Raw genomic sequence first — 16,713 nt, 5'->3', positions numbered from 1 at the left:
TGCTCCAGCCATCTCAGCACCTACAAAGTATTCCAAGCACAGTCTGGGGGCTCAGTCTTCCAACCTTTTCTGTTCCATGGGTGTGGCATGAGGGGGATTCATGAAGAGCCACAAAATGAAGAAAACGCTAAAACATGGCTTTTTCATAAGGCAGGATGAAGGAGCTGTGAAAAAAGGTAAGCTTTGTCATGCACTGAGCCCTGTTTTGGGCCTACAAATGGGGACACAATCATCAACAAGAAAAGGTAGCTGAGGCTGTCATGAGCTTGTTATAATTAATAAGCATTTACCTAAGGGAAAATTGTTTTTTCTGAGAATAAATGACCCGTTCTACTCTTGAAAACATATGAAAAAGATGAAGTTGGTACATCTCAGCGGAGGCACCTTATGCTCAAATCTAGCCATTTATTTGTGGTGTTGTCTGTTTGTATCAAGCAGAGCTCCTAAGAGCTGATAAGCTTAACAGTGCATTTGACTGAACAGTGTTGATTATATGTGTGCAACATTAAAAAAAAAAAAAAAAATCTAAACCAAACACTATACCGGGCAACAATATTGCATTAGCAGATGGCTCCATGTGGCTTAGCATATAACATAGCATATGGATATGACAGTTTTCAGGACAGAAGAAACACAGCATAAACACAGTTATCACTTTCACAAACATGGGATTTTCAAAACTGTGGGAATATTATTAAATAAGAATGAAGCTTCATATGCAATTAAATACAAATAACTGGACTTAAGTATTTACTGTACAATAATTCCCGATAGTGCTTTGCAGAACTGAATTTATTTACAATATTCTGTAAAGAACAAACACCATTTCACTCAAAGCTAAATGCATGAAGGCAAACAGAGAAAAGAGAGATGCTACTTTAAGGTAAATACCATCATATCCAGTGTCAAGATTTAAGTGGCTTACAACCATTCATAAAATTGTTATGTTGGCCAAGTTTATGTTTTCAATCACAGTATCAAAGTCAAGAGGCCAATTTTTTAAGAGGGAAGAAATGGCAGCTGTTTCCCATAGATGGATTGTTTAGGTGCCTACACATGGATTTGCAGAGCAGCCTTGGGCAGACTTTTACGATAAGCTCAGCCAGTACTTTCATTTCATTTATACAGAAGCAGCAGCATTCAATATAACATAATTACTTTACAGTTATGCTTTTAAACAATAGGCTTCAATCTTTTTTATATTCCGATCATTTTTCACACCCAAACCTGCTTGTGACAGTAGCTGGGAATTAACTGATCCCATTGAACAGTACTACTAATCATAATGCAATTGCACCTTTCATGGCCTCTGGCACCTGTTTGATTGTCCTGTAGCTTTTGACTACCAGACATAATATCCCCAAACTTAAGATACTTGAAAAACAAGATAAATAACTTCCTAACTGTCCATTTTTGTTACTTCTTCAATTTATCGCATACTTCATCTATTAACTTCCACAAATTGGTAATGACTAGTTTTGTAATGACGCCTCATGTCGGGCAACTGAGATACCATGGGTATACACATTGTCATGTGTAATAGCACATTAATACACTGATGTCAGCAGGAATGAAGAAATAAAGCAGTAAAAATACAGAAGCTTTCAATCTGAGCCATTAGGCAGCCAGTATTATCAAGTCTCCATTTCATAAAGCTCTGGAATTCCAACTGCTTCGAGGAGGTAAGAGAGGAGGATGTGCCAGCAGTATCAGCACAGCAACAGCACCAGAAAGAAAATGCTCCCCTTGGGAGATTTCTTTCTATCACTTCACATAGTCCTACTCCACATATCGAACACAAAAAGCAACAAAGCAGCAGCCAATCAGTGCCACTGTAGATGCAGAAATCACAGTGACCACGCTGCCGGCAACAATAACCAGGAGCCCCAGGCCCACACCAAGAATGATCTGGGCCAGCTGGACCATGCAGGTGAGAGCAGCACAGTCAATGCCCTTCCCTCGCCCCTGCTCTACAGCTTGTTCCCCATTCTGCAGCTTCAGGCTCTGCAAATAAGCACAAAACAAAAAGCAGTGAAATGAGACAGTGCCGACAACTTACAGGTCTCAGCCAATGCTCTGTCACAACCCTCAGGTGCGCCAAGACAGGCCAATAGCTCTCTGCTTCCCTTCCATTTTTTCTGTTTGTACCACAGAGGTTACAGAATTCAAACAGAGATTTTACAAGTGATAATGAGTTTTCCAAGCTCCCTCCAAATTGGCCTTTTCTCCCATCTGCAATTTTTCCTTCTATCCCTTCTCTCAAGGAAAGAATTGAAACTTGATCAGAAAAATTACCCATTTCCTTCAAGTTCAGGTCTATTTGAGCTTTGGCAAACTGACATTTCACAGTACAGGACACCCCGTCATGGATAATTTAGCTCCAACTCTCATGGTTGAAGGAGAGCCTCAAAGGGATGTTAAGATGAGTCATACTATGTCCCACACACACACAGAGCGTTATTAGTTATAATGGACCACTGTGCTCTGAAGTTATAGCTCAAAGCACATAAAGGAGTTCAGTACTAAAATCTACATGTAATGCTTTTATTGCTGGGGAAAAAAATATCTGAAAACAAATGTCCAGACTAGGATTCTTTTACACCATCAAAGACCATTATTAATTACTGATTATCTATTTATCTGCCATGATATACACAGCAGAGCAAAAGGCTCTGCTCATCTCACATATAAGCACCCTGTGAGGGTGGTTGATCACTGGAACAGGCTGACCAGAGGGGTTGCAGAGTCTCCATCCTTGGAATTATTCAAATCTGACTGGACATGACTCTGGGCAACCTGTTCCAGGTGGCCCTGCTTGAGCAGGGGCGTTGGACTGCATGATCTCTGGAAGTCCCTTCTAACTTCAGCTATTCTGTGATTCCCTCCAGAAGGGAACTGTTCTGTTTTGTTGTGAAATTATGTGACAGTTTACATATTTATTGTTCTTTTTGCATAGACTGTTGAATGGAGAAGGTTGTATTGTAACAAACGAGTTTTCCATTCTGTAGGCTAGCTGTGCTGTCTTCTGGTATCCAAACACTCTCAGCCATTAAGATGCTTTTTGCTTTTCACAGGACCTATTAACATTGCCTTTGAACCTTTACCACACAAAGCTCAAAGTACACAAAGTACTGGAGACAGGGTCTCTTCCTAATCCAGTAGACAAAACTGAATTTGGATCCTAGGGAACAGCAGCACAGAACAGGACTTGAAATGGCAGCACTTTAAAACCCAGCACATGATTTTGGTAGAACGCATAGCGAGGGGAAATGTCTGCTCTTTGTTCTGGAATAATACAGTCCTTTCACCTGACGTATTTCCAATTTTAGACATGATTTCTTTGTGACCAGTGTTCCTATATGCCAGTAGTTCTGACCACAATTATATGAGTGTAAATGAATGCAATCTTGCACTTGATGTTTCTTCTTTATTTTTTTCTATCTTGTACATTATAGAAGATTTGAGCTAAACCTAATTCTGTTAATATCAGATCTAACATAGAATTATATATCATTTAACATCTGGCATAGCCAGTACCATGCACCAAACAAGAAACAATTGGTTGTCTTACAAGTAACATTTTAATATATTAGCCTATTAAATATAAAGTCCATGCACACTTCAGCATATTTTATTTCAGTTTTGACTTGGAACAGCTCTGAATCAGAGCTAGACTACAATTTTGTCTTTATTCCCTCTGAGTTGGCTGGTCCGAGGTTAGGATCGTGATCTCACCCTAAACTGGGCTCATTCCCTGTCCTTTGTTGTATCTTTCTGAAACTCTTCATCATCATTCTCTGTTGGAAGGAACAGAGAAATTAACTGGAGAATCAGGAATCAGATCTATGAAATATTTAACCACATTGAGACAGCCTCCCAGGATTCAATAGAATAATTAAGAGTCTTCTTGTATTCATCATTCAGATGGTGATCCTTAAAAGCTGTACAGAACAGTAGGACATGTTCTCAAGGACTTGATCTAGCCCTCTGTTGGTCTCAACTATGTTTCTATGTTGTTTTTCAAGCATTCAGCATTTCCTTTATTAATGTCCCCAGATATAATGAGAACTTTTCCTATATCCTCCCAACTCTCTTTAATACTTCTTGTTTCCATCTTTCTCACTAACTTAAGAGACTTGAGAGAAATTTTCCATCAAAGAGCTCAAGACTTTACAAGATATGAAGATCCCGCTGTGCCTGGTAACATGACATAAGGAATGCAAGCTTTTCCAGATTTTCCTTGGAAACAGGACTTCATGCTGTGGAAGACCAAAAACCAACCCCAGACATTTAAAGAGATAATGAGAACATGCTATATAATTTAATACTGAACTATATAAAACTGTTTGTACTTGAATTTCATATCTTTATTAGCTAACAGCTTTTGTAACACATTGCAGTTAACTAAAATTCTTCCAGCCTTTACAGTGTGGTTATTAACCTTAGGAACTCAGAAGTCAAATCCCAGCTAATACAGCTGGAAGGAAGGATATAAGGAAGGTTGCACTTGAAAACAACATAAGCGGAGCCGTGTTACCTGCTTACTACCCAAACATGTCCTGTGATCGGCTCTGTTTCAGTTGTGATGATAAATAATTATTTGTTTCACTGCAGGTCTGTTTGAAGAGTTTGGAGCTGAGACCTTAACTCTCTCTGACAGAAACTTTCCATTCATAACATGTGTTACCATAAAGAGTTTGAAATTAAAATTAGAAGCTGCTCACAAGTTCTATCCAGTTTTCTCACAAAATAGACTAAACAGACCTAGACAGATAAAAACTTACCCCTCCTTAGACACTGAACTCACCTCTTCTTCCCTGTGATACTCTGCAATGAGCTGGAAGGGCACTGTGTAAAGCGTGCTGGACATGACACCAAAGAGGGAACACAGAGCCAGAGTGGCATAGACATTGGGAAACAAGCCAATTAATCCAGTACTCAATCCAAAAAGTAGGTATCCAATGAAATAAAGTCCCTTTAATCCTATGTATGGCAGAAGGATTTTCTGCACATCTGTGAAAAGAATGAAAATGCTGATAAGGCTGAAACAAAACAGGTCACGTTTCATCAGGGAGTCCCTTTAAGGGGTTTTATTTTGTAAAATGCAATGAAGGAGATAATCTTACTGATTTTGGAACTTGCCTCAAATTATTGTATTTATAAACTTGCCAAAGAATACTTGCTCTCTCTGGGGATAGCCTTATTCTGGCATAGTCAACTTCAAAGAAGTAGTTCACCAGTCTGGAAGAACTGCTCCCATTGACAACCTCAGACATTTCCACTGTTTGATTATAATGCAAACGTTTGGCATCAGGCTCTCTCTGACCTGAGAAAGGCGCTACAGAAATGCCTGTAGCTAAGCTCCAAAGGGGTAAAGGTTTTCCTCAAGCCTCTTTCAGATGCTTAATTAAGCCCCCCAAATGCTACTCATCTGAGTTTTCAGATTGCAAGTAGTTTTTTTAATCCTTGGAAAGAGCTATGGTGAAATCTAGCTGGTGAACTGTGCTAACATATTTACACATAATTTTGGAGAGCAAGGTTCATGCTTCTTGCAAGAACTTACACTGCATTGTGAAAGAGTTATTTTATGAGGAATGCAGATGGGGAGAGGCCATCAGAGGCACCTTTGAGAACCTACAGCTACAGCACCGCTAGGTGAAAGAGCATCTCAGAATGATGCCCTGGCATCCATTTTAGTCTGGCATTTAACTTCAGGATGATTTTCAGTGTTCAGGGTCAATTCACATGCAGAACAATGCCTTACTCCCAAAGTGACCCCTGCTCATGTGGTCAGGAACTGTTCATGTTAAGATACAAGTTTCTCATAATGCTGAGAATGCAACATTTCTTAAAGATTTATTGTGGGAAAAAACCCAGTGAATTTGTCATTGCTTTATTTTTTAAACAATGGCAAATAGTGAACAGTTTAAACACTGTTTCAAAACACAGTGTTGGAGTAGATTCCTGTGTACTTACAAGAATAGACTGATGAAGAAATTGCATTGATGCACAGTCCCCAGCATCCCATCTCTACTCCTGCTTTGTAAGTAAGGTAAAGAGTGGAGTTATGAGGAGCATAAGGACTACCCTGGTATACAACCTGAAAGAGACCACAAAGATCACAGAAGACAAGGATGGACTGCATGTATATAATACCTCCTTCTTATGGGAAGAGGGTACTCAACACAGAGCCTTGTTCCTGGCAGGGGAAATAGCACCCAAGAAATATGTTAAGCAGTGCCCTAACCATCCCTTCACAGTTCTCCAGGTTTCACACTCATTTCTCCCAGATTCTCACATCCCAGGCTCCTCATCATCTGTTACCCTCTGTCTTTTCCTGGACTGTCCACTCTACACTGACTTGTTTGGTCTTTTACCTTTGGGTGTCTCATTTCCCACTCTCCTTCTCTCTCCCCTTCTGCCTTCTTGTCTTAGGCTTTCTTTCCCTAATTTACCTACAATTAATTTTTTTGTTTTCTCTTTCAGGCTTACCCCAACACAATTAGTTTTCCACCCACTAATTGTCTTATTCATTTCCTTATCTAGGCAAGCAAAACTTTTTCTTTCAGTTGTTCATATACACTGCATGGGAGAAAAAACTTCTCTCTTGCCTACAGAGACAAAAAAAGGCAAGGAAATGGGAATACTGCACGGAGACCATGGAAAAAAGGAAGTGGCAATGAGAGGATTTGTGCCAGGAGTACACTGGAAGAAAGGAGGCAGATAGGATCGTATTGGCAAGAATCACTGGCAGGGACATACAGTCTTACTGCCTGGGAATGGCATGGAAAAGGGAGCACTGGGTATCACAAAGGCAAATAATTGCTGGCAGAAGGGACTCAGGGAAAGGTTTAAAGAGCTATGGCAAGAACAGGCAAATTCAAGGAGACAAGAGCTTTCAGCTACCAAGTAGCTCACTGTGTGCAAAGTCTCTGTGCTGCAGAGCCTGAGGCCAGGGAGGCTGCAGTGTAGGTGAACAGCCTAGCTGTTTTACAAAACTCTTGTTGAGCCATACAGATACATCTGGCTCTGCCACCACTGTCATTTCTTCAGAACTGTGACACTGTCTCATTTCTTTTCGGTCAAGGAGGAGATGCTACAAGGAAGGATAAGCGAGAGGATTTTACACTTTTACCTGTCCCATGAAATCCGTGAAGAAGAGCATGTTGGACAGGAAAGCCATCCATCCAAAGAGGTGGCTCACACAGAGATAGCGATAGTGGGATGGCATGCTTAAAAGTGTCTTCAAGAGTGATTTAAGGGTCATCCGCCTTTGATCCTGAAAGCAAGTATTTGACAATAATACTGTATTATTGCCCTGAAGGCTAACAAAATAGCTGACAGCTAATGAAGAAGACCTCAGCATCTGTTCATTGCTAAACTTCCAAAGTTTTAACTTTGTTTTTACTAGGAAGGGCTGCTTGGGTACTGGATGTCCTTCACCATGTATTCATTTGTAGAGTTGTTGCCTAATAAAGTAATCTGAAAGATTCACAGAGCCTCTGGGAGAGCTGGGGTACATCAGCAAGAATGTAACATTTCTTGCTGTTATAATCAGTAGGATTATTGTTTACTTGTAGAAGCAAGTTAAAAATTGTGTGCCAAAACAGATTTGGTGGAGTTTCAAAAAAAAAAAAAAAAAAAAAACCAAACCAGAAAAAGAAACAAAAATAATTTCTTTCTGGACACAATCAGCTTTCCATCAAAAATGTAAAGCTCCCATGGAAAAAATTAAACTCAAAATACTTCCTGAGAATTAAAATGTAACAGTTGTGGAATTCAGCACTTCTGAGACCTTATTCCTATTCCCTTCTATGTGCCAAATTCCCTAGAAAACTTCACCTCTTCTGGTGTATCATTACCATGAGATTTCCACTATGCACTCTCCTCCCCTCCACGAAGCCGGGAAAGACTGTGATACACCACAGGAGATAAGCACCACTCAAAATCCTAGTGTCCAGAGAACATGAGCTCCAGCATCTGAACACCTCATCCCAAGGAAGAAATAACTCATTTCAAAATGAAAATGTTTTTGGTGCTGGTTAACAAATCTCACTGATGGGTAAAAATGAAATTTCTCACCATCTTCAATGTACCACCTTATCTCCCTCCTCCTTTTTTGAGCTCTGTGCCCCAAAACTCTCTCTCAGTTTCTTTTTCAGTCACAGTCATCAGATCATTTCACAGAATCACAGAATCAACTAGGTTGGAAAGGACCTTGAAGATCATCCAGTCCAACCATTAACCTAACACTGACAGATCCCAACTACACCAGATCCCTCAGCGCTATGTCAACCCGACTCTTAAACACCTCCAGGGATGGGGACTCCACCACCTCCCTGGGCAGCCCATTCCAATGCCTAACAACCCGTTCTGTAAAGAAATGCTTCCTGACATCTAGTCTAAACCTTCCCTGGCGCAACTTGAGGCCATTCCCTCTTGTCCTATCACTTGTTACTTGGTTAAAGAGACTCATCCCCAGCTCTCTGCAGCCTCCTTTCAGGTAGTTGTAGAGGGCGATGAGGTCTCCCCTCAGCCTCCTCTTCTCCAGACTAAACAACCCCAGTTCCCTCAGCCGCTCCTCGTACGACCCGTGCTCCAGACCCTTCACCAGCTTCGTTGCCCTTCTCTGGACACGCTCGAGTCATTCAATGTCCTTTTTGTAGTGAGGGGCCCAAAACTGAACACAGGAATTGAGGTGCGGCCTCACCAGTGCCGAGTACAGGGGCAAGATCACTTCCCTGTCCCTGCTGGCCACGCTATTTCTGATACAGGCCAGGATGCCATTGGCCATTTGTATCACCTGAATTTTTTTTAGTACTATAGGTGTGCTTGATGTCAGGCATTTGCAACACACAATTCTTACTGCTTTAAAGCTCCTGCATGGTTCTTTGCTTTTAAAGAAAAAAAGATACTATTTTATCTGCGCATGATAGAACACTTCCAATTTTCTCTAGTGATATTTGAGGCAACAGGGGTGGGAGAGAGGGTAAGGGAAGCTGCATGGTCATGAAATGTGGAAGAACTGTAAAAGTTAATGGAAAGCTGAATTTTGTCTTCAATTTGCTGTAAGATAATGACATTTCTTCCTTCTTCAATGTTCTACTTACTTTTCACAATTCTGCTTTCCTTTGAACTAGGTTATGCTGCAAGCTACTTTATGAATAATCACAACATATAAAGTTGGAAAATAATTTGCTCTAGTGGGAGGCTTTTAATCCTCACAGGAATGCCAAAATTCAAGTTGCTGACTTTCACCTTGAACTGCATATTGTCCAAATCCCTTGGAATTTCTCTTGACATCACCGTCTCTTTTAAGCAGGGTAAGCTTTCTATTCTTCTACGGTTATAAAGAACAAATCAAAAAAAGTTCCACATTGTCTCATTAGTGTTATTTCAAGGATAATTACTATCATTTGACTTGTCTTCTTTAATTTGTTCAACTCTTCCACTCAGTTCTTTAAAAAAGCCTCTCCAATCAAAGTGCTAACATAAGGCCAGGGAACTACAAAGGGCACTGCTGTAACTACAAACAATAATTTGACACTAGACAGAAGTGCTTGCTTTCTATTTAGATATTTTAGAGAGTGGAAATGGAAACTGAAATATTTAATGCACACATGCAATACACATCAGCACACAAACCCTGCACTGATTTAAATGACGTGCTGAAGTTTGCCTACATTTAAGTTCCTTATCCTTTAGAAGCTCACAATACCCAAGCATTTTCTCTATAAAATCACTACAACTCAAGGCCTAAGATGATTCATAAGGATACAGCAGAATCAATATGACCTGGGTTTTAAGGCAGTAAATCCTGAGTAATTTGGCACCAAACTAACGAGCAAAAGATGAATCACTTTGGATGCCTGTTCATGTTGTAACAGGTCAAATCTCATTAATAATCATGGTAGCTATTAGCATGTAAGAGCACAGTCCTTAATTTATAAGATACAGGGCTATGATGGGCCTGCAGCAAAAAAAGAGACACAGAAAAACAGGAAGCCAAACCATTTCTTCAAGGAAGCAATTACAGTAATGAATTAACTCCAAAAACATGTGCCACAAGAGACAGACCATTAAGGCAGTGAGTGTCCAGAATTTATACATTCCTAGGCACATCAAATAAACATGAGACAGATCAAAGCACTGTGAGTCTCTAATGGGCTGTCTAGCTAAAAATAGAGAGAGGAGGGCAATGGCACAAGCTTGCCCACAATGGACATCAGAGATTCACCTTGGGTGTCAGATGTTACTGATTCAGTGGAATTAGTTCTTGACAAGGTAGAGGCTACCCCAATCTATAGTCTGCTCCTCTTGCTTTCACTGCATCCCTTCATTTACTCTCCTTTCTTTAGAGCTCACATGGGTCAAACAGTCAATGACACTCAGCATCTCTGACAATTTGGAGGATGATCAGAGCAAACAGTGCTGGTGAAGGATGCTGGCTGCTCAAGCTGGCCTATGGTGGGGAAAAAAGGACAGCAACACAGTGTGCTAGCCATATTCTCCTGACAAACTGCTGCTTTGATGTCTGACCCTCTCTGTGTCTGTCTGGTGTTCTCATCAGGCAGCATTCATCTTTTATTTCACCTTTGTGTTGTATCTGGTGTAATAATATTTTTCTTCAGGTTAGAATACCAAGTGCTATTATAATACAAACAATAAATAGTAAAAGATAATAAATCCCTTTAATCTGTAGCTTAAACATGAGTTTAGGTTTCTAACTTATAACCATCTGCACATTCTCAGGTTTTTTTACCCAATTTATCAAAACCTATATTGGGGATAGATATACATAACGCCAAGAGATCAGAAGTGAGATTAAAACAAGCAACTGTTTCATGGCTTATTGCTACACTCAGAGCCAGACATACACATTTAGCCTTTGCTTACCTAGGGTACCATGAGAGTGCAGTGAGAATTTCTAGCACTAAAAGTCATCAACAAAACAGTAAAAGGTATTATCTGTTCCCAAGACCATTCTAGAAATATGCTCTCCAGATATTTTTCAGGTAGATTCACCTTTTCCTAGCTGCCTTAGATTGAAGCAACCTCTTATAAAAATGCAGTAGAAACAAAATAATAGTGATGATTTGAAAGTACTCACTATTCTCTCCCACCTAAAAGTTCTGCCAGGGACACAGCTACAACAGCACTTCGAAATAAAACTAAAACTCCAAAAGTGAGGTAGCACTGATATAGAAGTAGCAATTTTAAGCCTGTCAGTACTGTCAAAAAATCCTCAATGAAATGTTGAATAGCAGTAAACCCCAATGTTTACTAGACTAGGGAACAAACACTTCTCATGTACCACATATGAAAGTGTGCAGACTTCAGCGGGAGTTACAGATTTATATCAAAGATTAATTGTCTGTAGTCCTTGTCCACAGTTTCATGTTAATTCTATTGAGACTAAAGGACAAAGCAGATCCTATTGACAAAATTCACATGGCGAGGATATCAAAGCACTGACACAGAGCAGAAACCTGAAGTTGGTTCTCCCTCATCCCTGCCAATTGTTCAAAGCACCAGGACTAGTCTGTCTCACCCCTCTTGCTGGAAATACTTTATAAATAAAAAAAGTGAAAAGAAAGCAGCCTTTCTCCTGACCCTGTATGCTGGTGGAGAATTCTTCTTCCATGTGTGTGAAAGGGCTTCATTCCCTCCATGCCAAATAGTCAGCATTAGCTAATAAAAGGGTCTCCAAGGATGCAAGATACAGTTTACAAAATCATCTCTGCACTTACCTCTGTACATGACGTAACAGCACATTTCCCTGGTTCAGCTGCAGCCTTTATTTCAGTACATGTTGATTTTAAGTAATCATTCTTGATTTCCTCCTCTATGGAGCTATATTTATAGGATTCAGTCACTTCCAACAAGAACTTCGTCTCTTCATTTTCGTATAGGAGTGGGATTTCAGGAATACTGCGTAGATGTACAGTAAGGCAGATTATGAAAACTAAGGCTGAGATGAAGAAAATCACCTGGAATTCCGATATCAAGGAATATCCTAGTACAGTTTGACCCCAATCCACAGCACCTGTCAGGTAACCCAGGGCTCCTCCCAAACCTATAGGGGTGGGAAAAAAGGAGAAGAAAGGTCTACTGGCATTGATAAACAAACAGTACACAATACCCTCAACATGTGATATCCTCTAGAAATCACTTTTAAGATATTAATCACAAGAAACAGGAATACTGAGCTAATCACATACATGAGCAGTTACCAAAACATCTTTTGAAAAATCTCAGCGCTGGTGGACAGAGCTCTGCAAAAAATACCTGAACATATAGCAACATGGGCCTCCATCTCTTTTCTTGACTCTTTGAAGCTTTGTTTTCTTTGAAACAGTGAGTAATACAAAATAAAATTCTACTGAAATTTATGGGTTTTTTAAAACTTCACAGAACAAACATTTTTAAAATTCTATCGAGACTACCTACAGTTTAGACTTTGTAAAATGTATTTTATGTAGCTGAATCTAAACAGAAATATTGTCTCCATGTGAAATATTAAAAAAAGGAAATAAACACAAAAGCATTGTTTGTAGTTATCAAAATCCAAGTACCTCACCACTCGGAAAAGAAAACAAGAAGGATCAAATACAAATGTGTAAGTCCATTTACTGATTTTCTCAGAAAAGTTAGAATAAAAAGTAAAATGAGAATGCTACCTTGTGTCTTGGAGTTACTAAAACCAGCATTCAGTCTTGATTTTTTTACAGTGTGTTCTCGTTACTAGTGCACAGTTTCAGAAGCACAAGTGCACACTTACTTACAGTACAGAGCTCTGGTAGGGGAAGAAGCTTTGTAGAGTCCTGACACCTTGTTAACCAGGTGGCTCTGCAGGATGTGGGAGTTAAGGAGGATAGAAGCATTTGAAGGACTTTGAAGTATTTCTACTCTTCTGCTTAGGAGAACTGAAGGCAATGTATGGCACAACCATTCTGTCTAACAGGACCTACATTTGTTTCACCTACAAAACATGGGATTTTTATTTCATTCTGGGCTTCCTGTACTTTCTTTTCCTCTTGGGTCTGACTATGGGCCTTCTTCATTGTGTCCTACTGCATTTTACAGGGAACTGTATCCTTGCTTGTTCTCATGAAAAACAATTAAGCTGTTAATAACTTTTTGAAGAAAACCTACACTAAATGTTTGCACAGAATGAATGATGTTTGAGGTCATCTTTGCACACTGTTTTGGCAAAAAGCAATTATGATACTGGAATACAGTCTGAGTGTTGCATGTTGGATATGTGCACTCTTTCTTCCACTTGTCTCAGTGGTCATAAATTTTGTAAAGCTATTGAGCTTCATGTTCAAACTTTAAACTGGAGAACCTTAAACTGGAGAGCAAAATCTTGGATATTTAGTATAAAAAGAAGGAACTAAACAGGGGAAACAAAATAATACCTAAAACATAAGCCAGAAAAGAAATGGGAAGATTGCTGTCTGTGTCTAATAGGGATAGAACAAAGAATGATAAACGTAAATTGTAGGGAATGGATATTAAGATTAGATTTTAGCGAAAACTGTCTAACAACAAGGCCAGTGAAGTGCTGGAACAGACTGTCTTGGGAGGGCTGCAGAACTCCTGCCAAGGGAGGATTTCAAGAATGGGCTAGGTAATTACGTATCAGGAAGGGTTAAGATCCCTGTGAACTCACTATAGAGGGCACAGAGTGCTGGACCAAATAATGCAATGTGTTCCAGTCTTATTTGATGTGCTTTGACCCACATCCCTTTCCACAGCTCAGTACACAAATGAATCAGCTATATCAGTAGCTCCAAATTTGGAAATCAAGCCTTTTTAGTACCATTCAAGGAAAAATTGCAACCACAGTTCTGCTAAAGGCAAGAATACACATAGAGACTCACTCCCCTCTCTGACCAAACAAGCGATTGTTAAAAATTGTATCTCTCAGTTTCTAATGGATTATAATGATTTCATTCCCATATGGCTTTAAGATTCCCTTATAATCTGTTTCGTATGTCCAAAATCAGCCTGTTGTAAATAGCTACTACACCTCCTTCCTTGGCTAGAGTAACCTGCCACTGAATCTACATGCCTCTGCTTTTGGTACAGCTCGGTAGCCGCAAAAATCTGCATCAACACAGATTGCGTGACTTCTCATCTAGTCTGCTTTTTGTCTAGTCCTTTCACAGTGACTGCTCTCAGACACAGCTGGAAGATCCTCCAGATGCACATTACAGGTACACAGCCCTGTGTGAATTCCCTGTGCATTTTCTTAACACAGGGCTCATGTACTGCAGAAGGTTCCCTTCTGTAACTCAGCAACATTTCAAATGTATAAAGGCAAATGAAGCTCTTATGTCATTTGCAAGAGCCTGGACTGAACCACTTGGACTTTTTTTGTGGAAGTTGTGAAGTTCTGAATTTTACACAGAACTCCTGTGTAAGGAAGGCAGCACATACTGGAGCACTGCTGAAGAATAGAAATTAACTGTTCTAGTCTGTGCAGCTCTTGATTGATGTCACATGCCAAGTCAAAACTGTTATTTTTGTGTGCTATAGCAGGAAACAAGTTACGTCCCTTAATTTTTGCTTCACAAAAAACTTGAAAAAAATCAGAACAAGCTGAACAAACACTACTTCACTTTTTTAAATAATTAATTGCTCTTACTTAAATCGTGGCTATGTTGCTGTAAATGTTTATCTCTGCAGCCTTCTGCAGCAGAATTCTTTTAGCAGCAACCACAAGTTGCAGTTCTCTGGAGTAGTGAAAACCCAGCAACAAAGGACTCGTGACTGAAGCGCGGGATCAGATGATCAGTTCATTCAAGATTAGAAACACACTGAGGATAAAATCCATGCAATTACTTCCCCCCCCTTCAAGAGGTAGGGAGGAAAAGAAGGGATCTGAGTACCTGTAAAGAGGGCGTGGTAATGCAGACCCTTCTCTTTATCCTGATGAGAGCAGACATCAAATAAATATGCTTTGATGGGGCCATCAATAAAATCAGCTGCAAAATCAAAAAGTACTACTCCCAGCATGGTAACGACTATTGCCCACGTCCGCTGCTTGTCTCTCTCACCGATGAAAGCTACAAAAAGAAAAACACCCTCATTCTGACAGCAACAGTGCCATGTTCTGCAAAACCACATTTTATCTTTCCTGATCCAAATCTAAACAATGCTTACTTACGTAAGAGAGAGCAGTGATACCAGAATCACATCAGAGAAGCAGGGTAACTGAGTCTGTGTAGCACTGAGCTGTGCTAGGTTGACTTGCTGCCTTGAGTCAGCACAAGCTCGGGGTACTTCCAGCTCCACAATCAAGAGCATCACTAGCCTTAATCTACTCCCTTGCACCTTCATGGTTAGGCTCTGGCAGCCTAACACACATGAATTTCATAGTACTTTTTTGTTTTATTCTATTTGTCCCACCCTTCCATTGTTTTAGATAATTGAGAGGTGACTGTAACACCTCTTTTGGGGCAAATCAATACAAGTGTGTTCAACACCAGTGATATCCAGGAAGAGAAAATAGATCAACCCATGAAAACACACACCTCCCCCCCTTGCCAAGACATAATGACAGCAACAGCTTTCCATCAAGACTTTGAGAAGTTACATCTCAAACTGAAATATAACAGTGTCTAAGGATGTCACTCCTATTTGATTTTGCACATTCCAGGTACAAGATGGTTTCCAATGAGTTGCAGATTCCTGTTATTCACCAGGATAACACAGTCCTGAGTCAAGCCGGTGCTGCAATAATTAAAGACGTGTATTTTGAATGCTAATCCATCTACAATAGGGATTAACAGATACTCAGTTTGGATGTGTATTACATCACACAAACAATATTGTTCATTTAACTTAACAAGGAAGATTTTAGTTTGTAAAAACTCTGGGCCTGAGCAGTGCTTTACTTGTATGAACTGATCAGGCAACCACACCGACATACAACACACTGTAATCACGCGCAGAAACCACAGAACACTATGTACAGGGTACATAACATGCAGCATTAGGATTGAACGTATATGAAGATTTCAGTGTTCCCCAGCTCCTTCAACGCAGCCGAGTAACATGACACCCAATTTTAACAGTCCATTTTAGCAGGGAGAAAAGGAACCCTTCTTTTTTTTACAATTCAAAAGGCTAGGACGAGTTTTGTCTGTCAGCACAGCACATGCCCCTCACTCACCTGAGATCATCACGTCCCCATTGAGGTACAAAGCCATGCCTAACAGCATTATGATGCCCAGACCCAGAATGTAAGGCCGCCTCCTGCCCCAGCTACAGGTGCAGTTATCACTGGCTGAACCTACCACGGGCTGCAGCACGAAGCCCAGGACAGGGCTGATGAGCCAGACCAGGCTGTAGAGGTTCTTGGGCAGCCCTACACTGAGCAGCACCGGTGTGACAAAGGCGGCCTCCACGGCATAGCAGAACTCCCGGCCGAACATCGCCATGCTGTGCATGACCAGCCTTCCCACCGCACGCTTCCTTGGCACCACTGCTCCAGTCCTCGACACAGATTGCAGCCCAGCCTCCTCCTTCTCTCTGATGCTGTCCATATTGGCCTTGGCCACCTCAGAAGGGGGTGGAAGAGTCCCGTGGAAACTCTCTTTCATTAAGGTCATCGCTCTGGCTACGCACAGCACTCCGGCAAGTCAGCGCTGCCTGCCCTGGCTGACATGGAGCCCAGGTCATATGCCAGGTGGGATTGGTCTG

The 16,713-nt window shown here is 40.6% G+C and overlaps 1 protein-coding gene across 3 annotated transcripts; it reads right to left on the bottom strand.

Annotated features, from left to right (window-relative positions):
- Positions 1–774: 774 nt before the first annotated feature.
- On the bottom strand, positions 775–16,622 carry SLC45A2 (solute carrier family 45 member 2). Of its 3 annotated transcripts, none has more exons than XM_074856626.1 (7): positions 16,184–16,622; positions 14,898–15,074; positions 11,751–12,076; positions 7,136–7,279; positions 5,977–6,100; positions 4,808–5,013; positions 775–2,004 (listed from the first exon to the last, which is right to left on the bottom strand). In XM_074856626.1, exons 1-7 carry the CDS (start codon positions 16,620–16,622, stop codon positions 1,780–1,782), a joined length of 1,641 nt encoding a protein of 546 aa, XP_074712727.1. In that variant the 3' UTR covers positions 775–1,779. The 3 variants fall into 3 exon arrangements, with proteins under 3 accessions (XP_074712727.1, XP_074712729.1, XP_074712728.1); XM_074856628.1 differs by lacking the exon at positions 775–2,004 and adding an exon at positions 3,559–3,797; XM_074856627.1 differs by lacking the exon at positions 775–2,004 and adding an exon at positions 3,716–4,259.
- Positions 16,623–16,713: the final 91 nt, after the last annotated feature.

The sequence above is a fragment of the Strix uralensis genome, chromosome Z, assembly GCF_047716275.1.
Source record: "Strix uralensis isolate ZFMK-TIS-50842 chromosome Z, bStrUra1, whole genome shotgun sequence".
In the NCBI taxonomy this organism is placed as follows: Eukaryota; Metazoa; Chordata; class Aves; order Strigiformes; family Strigidae; genus Strix; species Strix uralensis.
The sequence above is the reverse complement of the archived record's forward strand: the minus strand, read 5'-3'. Positions and strand labels throughout refer to the sequence as shown.

Bases quoted from the DNA above. Each gene is read 5' to 3' on its own strand.
- SLC45A2 (XM_074856626.1), bottom strand. From the start codon at position 16,622: ATGACCTTAATGAAAGAGAGTTTCCACGGGACTCTTCCACCCCCTTCT. The intron at 12,077-14,897 runs GTACTCAGATCC...CCACCCCTATAG, and splicing joins TTACCACGCCCTCTTTACAG to GTTTGGGAGGAGCCCTGGGT. The intron at 5,014-5,976 runs GTAAGTACACAG...TTCTTTTCACAG, and splicing joins TTCTTCATCAGTCTATTCTT to ATGTGCAGAAAATCCTTCTG.